The 13874-nt window shown below is 36.7% G+C and overlaps 1 protein-coding gene across 2 annotated transcripts; it reads right to left on the bottom strand.

The window, feature by feature from the left end:
- Positions 1 to 43: 43 nt before the first annotated feature.
- Positions 44 to 13598, bottom strand: LOC121431699. Of its 2 annotated transcripts, none has more exons than XR_005972154.1 (3): positions 13380 to 13598; positions 2311 to 2524; positions 44 to 1151 (listed from the first exon to the last, which is right to left on the bottom strand). XR_005972154.1 is itself a non-coding variant. In XM_041629353.1 (3 exons), exons 1-3 carry the CDS (start codon positions 11139 to 11141, stop codon positions 968 to 970), a joined length of 405 nt encoding a protein of 134 aa, XP_041485287.1. In that variant the 5' UTR covers positions 11142 to 11266; the 3' UTR covers positions 44 to 967. The 2 variants fall into 2 exon arrangements, 1 of the variants encoding a protein (XP_041485287.1); XM_041629353.1 differs by lacking the exon at positions 13380 to 13598 and adding an exon at positions 11135 to 11266.
- Between the last annotated feature and the right edge of the window lie 276 nt (positions 13599 to 13874).

Genomic DNA, 13874 nt, shown 5'->3' with positions numbered 1-13874 from the left:
ATATTCAAGAACGTTTTGACTAACCTCCTTTTTTAATTGGTTGCTTTGCTCCCTCACATACCCAACAATTTGTTGTCCTCTACATTTCTTCTGCTTGGTCACTTCGCTCCCTCTTACATATTCCTCAAATCTCTTGGCCCCTGCATTTTCCTTCTGTCATTTTGCTCTCTCGCATATATCCCCCCCCCCACAAAATTCTGCTCTGTCGCATTCGCTCCCTCGCACATATCCCAAAATTGTTTTGCCCCACCCTGCATTTTTTTTCTGCTGACAGCCATGTCCTGCCCAACCTCTCTCTCCAATACCTTGAAATGATGGGGGGGGGGGGGGGTAACTTTAGATATGAGAGTGACCGAACAATTGTAAATCAGTGAAATATTTGACTTTTCTTTTGATTAGTTAATATTTTCTGTGAGAGTGATTATTGCAAAGGATTATACCCCTTTCTGTACACAAAACATACCAGTATTTTGAGAAATAACAACAGAAAAAAGACCACATTCTTCCTGACTGTTCAAATCCTTAAAAAATAAAATATGGTAATTTTTACTTTCTCAGGCATTCATCACAGGCTCCCCAATTCCTGTCTCTATTTCTCTATCACCCCCATTCTTAATTCATCTTTTTGTCTCTATCCAACAGCTCATTTATAACTGTGGCCTTGTTCTATCCTACATGTATTCTATTCTTCTGTCAGCTTGCCGTCATTCCTACTTTTCACAAACTTTTTTCTCTTCTGACATTCAAATCAGAATGAATATACTGTAAGACATCTTCAAATTCAATGAATTCATTTTTGTTACATGCCCAGTGATAAACGTTTTCATTGAGCTATTTTAAATAATCAGAATCCACACAGCGTAAATTTTTTGTTGTAAAGTTGTGCAAATCAATGTTTGTCCAAACTTAAAAGCAAGTAATGTATAAGGTAGGACTTCTGTGTGGTTTTCAGCCTCTTCTCCAAGTTTTAATACAGTCCATTATTGTTGTTGACTTCCACTTTACCCCTCTTGGACTTTCTGGTATTCAGTAGGAGTGGTCTTCGAGAAATTAAGGTGCTGAAGACTTTGGCACTGGTGTCTTTGCAGTATCTGGGAGGTTGTTTGCTGAATCGAAAAGTCTTTTGGGAAATACCTTGGTTTGGGTGAATTCTGTAGGAGACGAATTAATAAAAAAATAAGAAAAACAATATTGAACAAAAACAGATACAAGAATGAAAAGATAACTATTCAAAGATAATTTTTCAATCAAATATTCGATTATCCATGAAGAACAATATTCGTTTAGAAATCAAACCTTTTGCAGTGACTTGCAACAAGATAATTTTTTTAAAAATATACATGATATATAAACCCTATCTAGCCCCGGGGGGGGGGGGGGGGCTTAATAAACTCCCCTCCCCATCCACATTTTTCATGATAAGTCCACAATGAGAAATGAGGTACCATGATTACTTTTTGGTCAATTCTGCAGAGCTTTTGAGATACCCGGATATTCAGTTACCCAACATTTTATGAGTTTATGTCGGACCAAAAATTGCTCAAAAATATTATTTTGTATACACATTTAATCCAATGGAAATTCTATTTTCAGTCATAATTGACAAATTTATCATTATTCTTGCACTTATTGGTTGAAAATAATCAAATCTTTGCTTTTTATAATCAGAATAGTGCCATGAACAGATCCCATTAAAAAAACTATAAAATACATAAGGCCCCAAAACAAAGAAATACATATGGAATTATAGAAACAATAAAATACATAAGATTAGAAATGTCATTTACCATTTATTTTTGAGCAACTTTGTTAGAAATCATAGAATTTCGGGAATTCTTTAGAGATTAACCTTTAAAACAAAGAATTCTCTATTACGCATAAATTAGCATTACTAATTTATTAACAATAAATAATTTATTAACAATAAATTTTAATGAATTCTGTAACCTTTAGTTCCATGCTTGCAGATTACATTGATGTTGATGTGTGCATTGGTTTTCGTTTTGATCAGAGGCAAGATCTGAAGAGGGGGACCAAAAAAGCCCACCTCCCCCTCCCTGGGCTATGCAATCTCAAAGTAGCCCAGGATTATGAGTTAAACCAAATTTTAAAAAATATATTTATTTAGTAGTTTACTGTAAATACACAGTATAGGCCCCGGTCCATGGTTATCCTCCTGATTAGGATAATTTTCATCTCTATTTTGCTACTGAAAATTGAATAATTAAAGCAATGTTCTATCAAAACAAAGGTAGATAAAACAGAATATATATTTCTTTAGAACGCATGTATGATATAGATCCACTGTACCTTCTGAAGACGAGGCGGGAAATCAAATATGGTTGGGACAGCATCCTGTTTAAGACGTATCGTCTGCCCAGGTCAAAGCAAGCATCTTCAAAATGATCAGAACAGAGTACAGAGCTCTTGGAGGAATTCAATGAAGCTCGCTTCATATTGACCATCCTTACTGTGTTACAGTTCCGGTCTTGGTACCGGTTCAGTCCAATGGCTGAATGGGAATCTGCAGCAAATGTAAACACATGTCATAGAATCAATTACACATAATTAAGAAAGTTTGACGTGTCCAAAGGAAACAGATGCCCCCGCAGAATTGTAGTACAAAATGTTTTTTTATTGTTTTATGATGCAATTTTCTGTAAATCAATTAAACTATACACTAAATAAAATAAGATTTCAGTTCTTGATGTTTTAATAAGAGATTACCACAATTTTGTTTATGAATTTTGAACAGAAAAGTTGATATTTCCCCCAAATTACTAAATCATGGAAATTGAATGCCTACAAAAAAAAACACTTTATAAGTAATATGACATTTCATTCCTAATACATGATTATATACGTGTTGTCCCTAGGTATCCTGAGTCTTGTCAATCGAGGGGGGGGGGGGCGAGGAGAATTTGCACAATGGAAAAATTGATATACATTGGGTTTCAAAGCTTAATTTCATTTCGGGTAAATCAATATGCTTTATTTCATTTGAATCAATTATACCAATTTTAGGGCATAAAATACAAATTCAATTCAAACCTATAAATATAGCCCTTGAACTACTTATTTTTTTAATTCAGGAATTCTGATCAAATGTATATTAAAAACAATCAGTAGGCCTATATAATGTTTTTAACCCTTATGAGACTGGGGGCTGATTTACCCCCTTGTCATATTTTGCAATAAATCCACTGCGCAATTTTTTTTACCGCATCACTCACAGACTTACAGCATCACTCACTCACTTTTTCGAGTCTCGCGCAACTTTTGAGACCAAAATTGCGACCCCCTGGTATGTGTTTTCGAAATTACACAACATTTTGGAAGTGCATGCAGACCAAAAGTTGCTGGAAAAATGTGAATTTGCGTACAAATCTATGGAAATAGTGTTTTTAGCCATAATTCATAAATGTGCCATTATATTTCCTTTTACTGATTAAAATCAATTAATTTCAACCTTTTTACGGTCAAATATGGTCCCCGACTATTTCCATTGAAACAACAATAAACACATAAGAAAATAAGTGTGATGTTGAAATATATTGAGTCTGTGAACCAAAAGTGATCATTTCAGGGGCATTATTTAGTTAATTAGAGCAAACTTTTGATTTTACGCATAAATTAGCAATGAGATTTAGGCAAAATTTGATTATAGTTTTTTAGAATATACCATGGGTAATGCGTTTGCCAATCATCGCTGTGATCCCATGATTGACTGCCCAGATCATAAAGCCCCCCCCCCCCCAGTCTTCTTAGGAAATGAAATAGCCCAGTCTATGTAGGTTACTGGTAATGTTTTTTTTTTTACTTTTTCATTTTTCTTATGTACAGATTTTCAAATTTATTACTAATAGAAATTTTCAGCAATTTCTGAAAATAATGATACAGATACAAATTTTGGCAATGACTCACATTGAGTTGTACATGAAATCAAGTTTTTAAGCAATTCGGAATCTGATAATATGCACTTGTGTATATCATAACTGCGTAACCATGCATGCATTCCAAAAATAGTCTTGAATGTTGTGTGGCCCTGCCATGTTTACGAATTTATTGTAGATAAAAGTGAGCTAATCACATAGATTTGTTTGTTAAAATGATATTCTTAATATTGATTGCTGTGCAAGATTGAACAGGGAGAAGAGGAACATGACAAAGCAATCAAGAAAGAGTAAAGGGGGAAGAGAAAGAGGATTTATTTATAACACACAAGTAAAAAAAATGTGTTTTAAAACACACTGGTTAAAACGTGCCAACCCGGGCCCCAGTTAACGCGATCAGAAATCTATTCAATATGATTGAACTTAATATCATGCAGAAATCAATACGCATATAAATATAATCAAAAAAATAAATTTTGAACCAACTTGCATAATGAGCTGTGAACTTAGCCTGTATTTTGGTGACATCTACCTACACACCAAATTTTTTAAAATCCATTGAATGTTTTTCAAGTTATTGCGCGGAAACCAAGGGGGGGGGGGCTGACAGGGGCAACACTTAATGCCCCCTCCGGGCTTCATCTGCAGGGGCATAAAAACTCTAGGCCTACTCATCAGCAGGGGCCCGTTTCTCAACACCTGGACAAGTTAGTCCTATTTATCTACCAAACACAGAATTAGTTCCAAAATTACCCAAAAGGATTAACTAGAATCCATTAATATCATATTGATACTATTGGTGGAAAGTACATACCAGACGTAGCCTTAGTCACAAAATAGCAAATTTTCCAAAAGTTGCAAAAAATAGAGGCAAAATATGCTTAAAAAGTACTTAAACATGCAGACATGGGCATTAAATTTCTGAGGAAATGAAATTAACACTAATTCATATCATGATAAAAAAATCACATGTAAGTGGACATTGAGATATTTATCCCAAGATATAAAATTTGAATAGTTTACGTAAGTAAACCATAAGGCTTTCTTCCTAACATGATGGTTTCTAGTGTTGCTGTTGGATGTTTGTGGTCTATATCATGGTTGTTCCACTTTATGTTTGTCATTTTGCCTCCGACGAAGATTCTGCTAGGATCGAAAGCTTAGGCCCCCTTTTGACTCTCTAATTTACTCCATTGGCTCTTTTTTTTTTTAGATAAGCAGTTTTCAGCAGCTTCTTTTTGCCTTTAATATGATGATAATCAAACAGATTTTCAGGATTCCAAACATCATCAAAAAATATATTATCATGGATTGTTAAACTCTTTAGATACCTAAACGCACAATTTTATGAATGCTATGCGTATATTAGAGGAAGAATTTATTAAAATTTTGATAAGGGTCTGAAAACGAGTCCAATTATGGATGACCTGAAGTGGTAGAATCTTTGTCAATTCAATTATTTTACTACCTTAAATTAACACTTGTTATAATTTCTGTGAATTACAATTACTATTAAATGATTTATCCCACTTGTTTGCTATATAATTCATTTTTCTTTAAATTATTACGTAATAAAATTTTCAAATTTCGAGGCTCATTTGAATGTCACAGTCTATCCACATGATATCACTACATAAAGGACAAGTCCACTCCAACAAAAACTTTATTTGAATAAAAAGAGAAAAATTCAACAACCATAACACTGAAAATTTCCTCAAAATTGCATGTAAAATAAGAAAGTTATGGCATTCTAAAGTTTCGCTTCATTTCACAAAACAGTTATGCACATCTCGGTCGATATGCAAATGAGAAACTGATGACATCACTCACTATTTCTTTTGTAATCTATTATATGAAATATGAATTATTTTTATTTTCTCGTCATTGTCATGTGAAATGAAGTGTCATTCCTCCCTGAACACGTGGAATTACATTATTTTAACATTTTGTGCTTCAGGCAAGGAGGTCCTAATTGTCAAATTTGTAAAAAATGAAATATTGTATAATTCAAACAATAAAAAAACAAAAGAAATAGTGAGTGACATCATCGACTCTCTCATTTGAATGTAACTGGCTCGTTAATATAACTATTTTGTTCAAAATAAGCGAAACTTTGAAATGTCATTAATTTATTATTTTACATCCGATTTTGATGAAATTTTCAGCATTGTGCTTGTCTGGTCTTTCTCCATTGATTCCAATCAACATTTTTTCTGAGGTGGACTTGATCCTTAAGAAAGAAGTAAGTTATGACAGGTTTGGAGATGTCATAACTATTTGGTCAAGTTGTCCCCGATCTTGGCAAAGAGGGATTCGTGAAACAGTTCGCTAACAGGTAGCCAACTATTTCCAATTTAGTTAAGAAGTTAGAAGACTTAACGGTGTTGAGAAACGGGCCCCAGTCTACGCAAGCAGAACCAAACAGAATCAGTTTGCCACACTCAAATTCCCAATTTGCACTCGCATCAATTATTTAGTTACGTACCTATCATTTTATGATCTAGTGCATAGAACAAATGACCATTTTTTTTAGGTCGGAATGTCAACAATTTTCAGCTCGTGCTTCGCATTCCCATTATTGAAATATGTACCATCCTCATGGTTAAACAGTCCTTAACAGGATCATGCTAGAACACTTATTAAAAATTATGTTCGTGCTTGGCATTCTCAGTAATTATCTAGAACACACACATCTTGTTCAGGATCACAAACGGTGCCTAGAATGTTAAATTTTCAGGACAAAATACATCCTAAATACATATATAAAAGTTCCAAAAAAAGTAAGAAAAAAAATTGCTTGCCTTTGCACTTTTTATATAAGGCCTACGTGATTATTTCATATTGATGTTATTTTATAAGAAACCAACTCGCATATTTAATGACCCAGTGTAGTGGTCCACCCGGATACCCCAACCAGTAATTGGGAGGAGATACCTGCGGGTCACAGTTCTGTGTGCGCACTCTTGTAGGCGATTCAGATTGGCTGGCTCCTCCAATACGCCTTGGAATGTCTTTAACAGATATATGGCACTATACAGTGCGTCCAGAAAAAACGAAACCGAGATTTAGCGATCATTTATCATTACTTAATCATAAATAAAATAGACAAATGACCTACCAATTTAAAGCTTAGAATCTCCTCTTTCATCTGATATTACTTAGATTATTTCTCATTCACGCATGAGTGAGCAAAAACAATTTGAAGAAAGGATACCAAAAACTCATTTGGCGGGGGGTATCTTGGTTTCAAAAAGAAAACCACATTTTTGAAAAGTTCAATATCTCCTCTTTAATTTGATACCTAAATTACAGAAAATGATCAAGAAATAACAAAGTTCTGGTCATTTGAAATAAGGCTTGAATTTCAATAATTTCATAAAATAAGAGGTTCTCCAAGCTGACTTTCAAACTCACTCGACACTCTTGTTTTGTTGACGATCAGCCATGCATTAAATCTTTTGTTCACCATGCGAAAGCTTCTGTGGGAAACCGGTGAAAACACGTTTATCTCATGAAATTATGGAAATACAAGCCTTATTTCAAATGACCAGAACTTTTTTATTTCTTGACCATTTCTATAATTTAGGCACCAAATTAAAGAGCAGATATTGAACTTTTCAGAAATGTGGTTTTCTTTTTGAAAGCCAGATACCCCCCGCCAAATGAGTTTTTGGTATCCTATTTTCAAATTGTTTTTGCTCACTCATGCGTGAATGAGAAATAATCTAAGTAATATCAGATGAAAGAGGAGATTCTTAGCTTTAAATTGGTAGGTCATTGTCTATTCTATTTGTGATTAAGTTATAAAAAATGATCGCTAAATCTCGGTTTCGTTTATTCTGGGACGCACTGTATAAATGCTGTGCATCACCATCTACCAACACACCCAAATTTTAAAAAATCTGATGACTTTTGATAAGATATCGTGAGGAATCCAACTCGCATATTTAATGAGCTGTGATCTTTGACCAGCATATTCCGAATTCGAACTTAGCCTGTATTGGTATCATCTACCTACACACCCAAATTTGTTCAAATAAGTAGAATATTTCATAACTCATAAAAAAGACATTATCATGCGGAAACTAAATTGCATATTTAATGTGTTTTGACCTGCCGACTCCAAATTCAAACTTGGCCTGTACTATCAGAGGGTCGTGTGTTCGAATCCCGCCATGGACTAGCGTCCTTTGGCAAGGCGTTAATCCACTTTGCCACTCTCCACCAGGTGTTAAATGGGTACCTGGTAGGATGTGAAAGCCTATGTATAATGTAGTATGCCTAGCAATTGAGTCTTGGAACTCTTGTTGGAGTGCTCCCCAGGGAGTGGAGAAGGTGCATACATTGTACGCAGGCATACAAGGTTCTGATGACCGTGGTAATACTGAGTCTGGAAAGCGCTTAGTCTCTTAGAGACGTCGTTCCGATGCATTAAGCGCTATATAAATATGTGGAATATTATTATTATTATTACTATGGTGTCATCCACTCCTATGGTGTCACCCACTCCAAGCTGTGGGGAAGTTACACATTGATGCAGAGGTTCGAGCCCTGATCACGTCTTTCGGATTGTGACATTAAAGGTCGGTCCCAGACGTAAATAATCAAACCTGATTGATATACGTCTGTCAAAAACTCAAAATACACACACACACTCCTAGTACCAATGATTAATGTTAATGTTTGGACCTCATAGGCGACATTACCCAAAATATGGGTTGCCGGTTGGACAATGCTGTTCTGAATCTGATTTCAAACCCAAGACTTTGGTAAATGTACGCCTTAATACAAATTGGAGTTATGCGATATGACTTTCATTTGGTGGGAAGACATTTAATACTTTATAAAATTAGTTGAAATTAAAATGGATTATATTAATGCTCACTGTTGGTGAGCATTTCTACACGATCCCCCTATTGAGATTTATAGTAAATATTTTGGAATTATATTAGTTATGCGACCCCTCCCTCATGATGATCACAGCATTATTTGTAATGGGGATATATTTCGTTCATATTCTTGTCTCTTCTTTCTCTTTTTAGCCTTTTTTTTTGCTTGTTAAAACCTTTTCATTTTTTTTGGGGGGGGCTTGCCAAATTTTATGTGGGTCAAAATTACATTCATTTTTTTAGTGACAATCTTATTTTTCATTTGTCAAATTTTACGCAAGACAAAATTACCTTCGATCATTATTACAGTTAAAACCTTTTTTTTAATTTTAATTTTTTTTTGGGGGGGTTGCCAAATATAACATGGACAAAATGACTTTCCCTTTTCTTATTTATTTTTTTGGGGGGAGCTTGCCGAATATCACGCGAACGAAATGACTTTCATTTTTAGTGACCATCACTTTACGTGAGACAAAATGACCGTTTTTTTTTAAGTGAGAACCTTTTTTGGGAGTTGTCTAATTGTACTTGAGAAAATTCACCCACCCCCCCCCCCTACTTTGGAAAATCTTGGATTTACCTCTAGTTTTAATCATGATTAACCCTAAATAGACTGGGCTATTTCGATGCCTAAGAAGACTGGGGAGGGGGGCTGATTCAGCGCCCCCTTATGATCTCGGACGTCGATTGCGCGATCGCGACGAAAATTGGCACACATTACCCATGGCATAATCTACCAAATTATCACATCAAATTATGCAAAAAATCTCATGTTTCATTAATTATGCTAATTTTTGCGTAAAATCATTAGTTTGCTCTAATTAATAAAATAATGCCCCTGAAATGCTAATTTTTGTTTCACCTACTCTAGATAGGCATCTGATCAAATTTATTTTTAAAAAATTTCAACATCATGTTTATTTTCTTATGTATTCTATTGTTTTCTAAATTTCTTATGTATTTCATTGTTTTTCGACTTTGTTTTTCATTGTTTTTTCAATGGAAATTGTCAGGGACTTTATTTTGACCATGAAAAAGATAAAATAAATTGATCTTAAGCAGTAAAAGGAAAAAATAATAATACATTTATGAATTTTGGCTAAAAACACTATTTGTATTGGATTTGTACACAAATTCACGTTTTTGAGTAATTTTGGGTCTGCATGCACGAACGAAATGTTGCGTAATTTCGAAACTGTGTACCCGGGGGTCACAATTTTGGTCTCAAAAGTTGTGCGAGACTTGAAAGTAAAAAGTCAGCGAGCAACGCGGTCAAAAAGATTTGCGCGGCGGATTTATCACGAAAAATGTCGAGGGGGGGGCTGATTCAGTCTTTTTAGGGTTAAGATCATGCGTATACCACGGCAGAGGCGTAAACCGCTGCAGGGGCATGCAGGCTGGCCCTTGATCCCTAGTGGATTTCACCGGAAAAAAAATCCAGATAAGAGAAAAGGAAAGAAAGAGAGAGGGGGGGGGGGGAGAAAGGGAAGACTGGGAAATAAACGAAAAGGTCCCCCCCAAAAAAAGGAGGGGAAAAGAGAGAAGAAAAAGCGAAATCATTAAAGGGGTGTATATTATAACTTCATTTATAATTGTTTTTCCTTCTTTTATGGGGGGGGGGGTCAAAAAAATAAAAACCTTAACGAAATGTTTTTCTATAATTACATTTAGGTCTACACTCGCGATTTAATAAAAAATAGTAGCCATCTATATACAAATGATGCGTTAGAGTGGGTCAGTAGGAACTCTGTGTACAAGGTAACCACATGCACACAGTTCCACTGACCCACGAAAGAAACCCATGCATCATCTGTTTTATAGAATGGAATTTTTTTTTTAATAAACCACAAAAATTAATGATTTACTGGATGCATGATAATTTCATGCGTCCGGTAAATTTAATTTACCGGACACATGATTTTTTTTACCGGACGCATGATTTATTTACTGGACGCATGATTTATTTACCGGATCGATGCATGAAAATTCCAAAATCTAATGCAGAGCGCAGACACTTTGATAACCCTGGACAACATAAATATGGGCTTAACTGGATAATGTTGCCACAAAGATATTGTTATACCCAAAATGCCAGATACAGCTTTGCATTGACTATATCTTGAGCAGTTGAGGCAGCCTCCGACCTCCAATACATGTAGCTGTGTGTGTATGCGGGCCGCGCCGGGGGCCAGCGCCTGCCTGGGCCTGCAGTGGATATTTCGCTGTGCACAGCCAGCCCAGGGCAGTATAGATCTAACGTTAGATCGTACATGTATGTCTGGACTTCTCAACTAACGAGTATGTGGGCAGTTTTAATCCCAATGACAATTACGGTACCGTATTTGTACTTACAGATCATTTTGCATCCTTTGATTCATTCTGCTTTGATCGAAATTCAAATTTTGACGTAAACAAGTGACGGTAACAGTACATGCGCGATGACATCACAATGACCTTTTCGGGCGATTGCTTGTTTACAGTGGATATCGTTGCGTTTTGATTATCGGGATATCGTTCATGCAGCCCAGTAAAATTTTTGCATTGCTCTCAACCAATCAGATTGCAGGGATTTTCTCATCCATTCTATAAAAAGTTTTAAAATTGCTAAAGATCCAGAGATATCAAAACCCACCTGCTGATTTAGCACTGGGGTACACAAGCCAGGGTTATGCCCAGTGCATGCCCCCCGAATGTTCTACGTACAACCAAGATATAAAAAAATGAAGGGAATTAAAGAAACCAAAATTAGGAAAAGTGTAAGGTAAGATATCTGTCTCAAATTTAGATTTGCACGAAAGGTTTTTTCTCGCTTGCTTCATTCGCTTGGAACATATAAAGCAACTTTATTCCCACGTGCCATATGTTTTGGCCTTTTTCTTTCTACTATTTCATTTTTTTTACTCATCATGCTCCTGCCACACAGGGGTTTGCCCTAATGCATGAACAATCATTAAAAAATATCATTTTCATACCATGTGACTGGGAATTTTTTGCTCTACCCCTCCCCCCTCCTCGATCCCTGTATCGATTTGACTTGACATGGGCCTATACCTGATGTATTCTGCTTCAATATAAAATCATAACGGATAGAACGCCTTGAATACAGGCCAAACAGCCTAACGACACACACACACACACATTGCCGTGTCACGTGACAATCAGTATTAAACGAGGATGTGTACAACCCTATGGCGACAAGGCTAGTCGCAAAAGTTGAGCAAGTTCTGGACGAATAGGCTTCAATACCCCAAGAAAAGAAGTAGTATCTAGGGACTAATTAAAAATAGTTTTCTTAATGGAGTTCCATGTTAAAATCTAGTAATTTAAGTCCAACTTTTAATTCGCGTGCACTCACTTTTTTAACACAGGAATTAATAGGCACGGTGCCTAGAGTGTCATCTACCAACACACCTAAATTTTAAAAAAAAACAATCAAATATATTTCAATTTATTGCACTGAAACCAAGTGGGGGTGGGGGGGGGGAGGCAGGCAAATCAATGGACAGATGGAACGCTTAATGCCCCCTCCGGACTTTGTCTGCGAGAGCATAATTACAGAGGAGCTGAATTTGAAGAGGGCCTGAATCAAGACTGAAACATCGCAATACGTGTAAGTGGAGTAGCCTAGGCTAGGGCACTCACACTAGTACGAGGCCCGGGGGGGGGGCACTCAGTATATAATGCATAGTGGGTATGTGCCGCGGAGGGGACCCCCATTTTTACACCCAAATTTCCGTTCCAAGCCAAGGCATAGCATTTTTGTCTTATTGAGAAAAAAACAAAGAAAGCTGCTCCAAGGCAAAGCATTTTGTTCTTATCTAGAAAAAAGAAGAAATTCGCTCCAAAGCTTCGCATATTTTTCGTTACGCCATTCCGGTCGCATTGATCTGCTGCAATTTTGGTGAAAAGCGGCCACAGAGCGCTGTCCGACCATCGTCTCTGAGCGAGCGCACCCGGCGGAGGCTGCGCTAGCTGCATCACGGATGCCCGTTCCATAGGGATGCATACGCACGTACTCACACGCTGGCGATCGATCCGTTCCAACTTCCAAGGACCCCCATTTCACAAAATTTTAGTTCCAAACCCCGTTCCGAGGACCCTCCTTTTTACAATACTCCCGCTCCAAGCCCAAGGCCCCCGTTTTTGTCTCTCCTGCGGCACACCCCCACCACTTTTTTGTTCAAGTGCCCCGGCCCCGGGGTACGAGGTTAGTGAGGCTGGGTAAACTTGCGCCAAGTTGCGGCCAAGCCCGCCCAACATGCCCAAACTGTTGAATAAATTTGTTATTTCAAATTAAAAAAAAATATATTTGTCATCTGATTTCAATGAAATTTTCAGCATTTTGCTCTGTATGAATTTTACATTATTTGCTAAGTTCTAGGCCAAAATATCTTCAGCCTGTATAATTCCTCACCATTTTAGGTGTGCAGAAAAGACCAATCCCCCCCCCCTTTGTCTGACTACAGTACACAAACTTGAATACATGGGACTATAATTTTTACAGTACACAGCTTCTTGCAAATGAAAGTAGCAGGTATGGCAACCACTACGATTTCCCATTTTGTTTTCAACGTAATTCAAACATAGCTGAACTTACGAATGCAATGTCCGTCCACATTCTACTAATTAGAGAAGTTGTTTGCAGCTCTTGTTGGCATGAATAACCATGATAACGTGAAATCTAAGCTAAACAGGAAAGGTTCACCAACATGCCGACCTGTGAGTGTGACCGTCCCGCGGCCGGATATCGATCGATCGAAGATCGGCTTGAGCAAGGTGCAGCCAATCAGCGACGATCTCATATACCCTGCCAGAAAGAGGAGACAGAATTATTTTACATGGACGGAATTTTTTGTGATGTGACACAAAATCATTTCGTCGACGGAATTTTTTGTGATGTGACACAAAATCATTTCATCGACGGAATAGATATTCGCATCGCAACGAAATGAATTTTGAGGACGCAATTTTATTTCGTCTCGACGAAATTGATTATAAGTGTGACACAAAATAAATTTCGTATACGAAATCACACTGCATCATGACGAAATGAATTTCGTTGGAGTGAAACACAAATTTTCCTACAGAATTT

The sequence above is a fragment of the Lytechinus variegatus genome, chromosome 18 (genome assembly GCF_018143015.1).
Source record: "Lytechinus variegatus isolate NC3 chromosome 18, Lvar_3.0, whole genome shotgun sequence".
Lineage (NCBI taxonomy): Eukaryota > Metazoa > Echinodermata > Echinoidea > Temnopleuroida > Toxopneustidae > Lytechinus > Lytechinus variegatus.
The sequence above is the reverse complement of the archived record's forward strand: the minus strand, read 5'-3'. Positions and strand labels throughout refer to the sequence as shown.

Bases quoted from the DNA above. Each gene is read 5' to 3' on its own strand.
- LOC121431699 (XM_041629353.1), bottom strand. The intron at 1,152-2,310 runs GTACAGTGGATC...CGTCTCCTACAG, and splicing joins TCCCGCCTCGTCTTCAGAAG to AATTCACCCAAACCAAGGTA.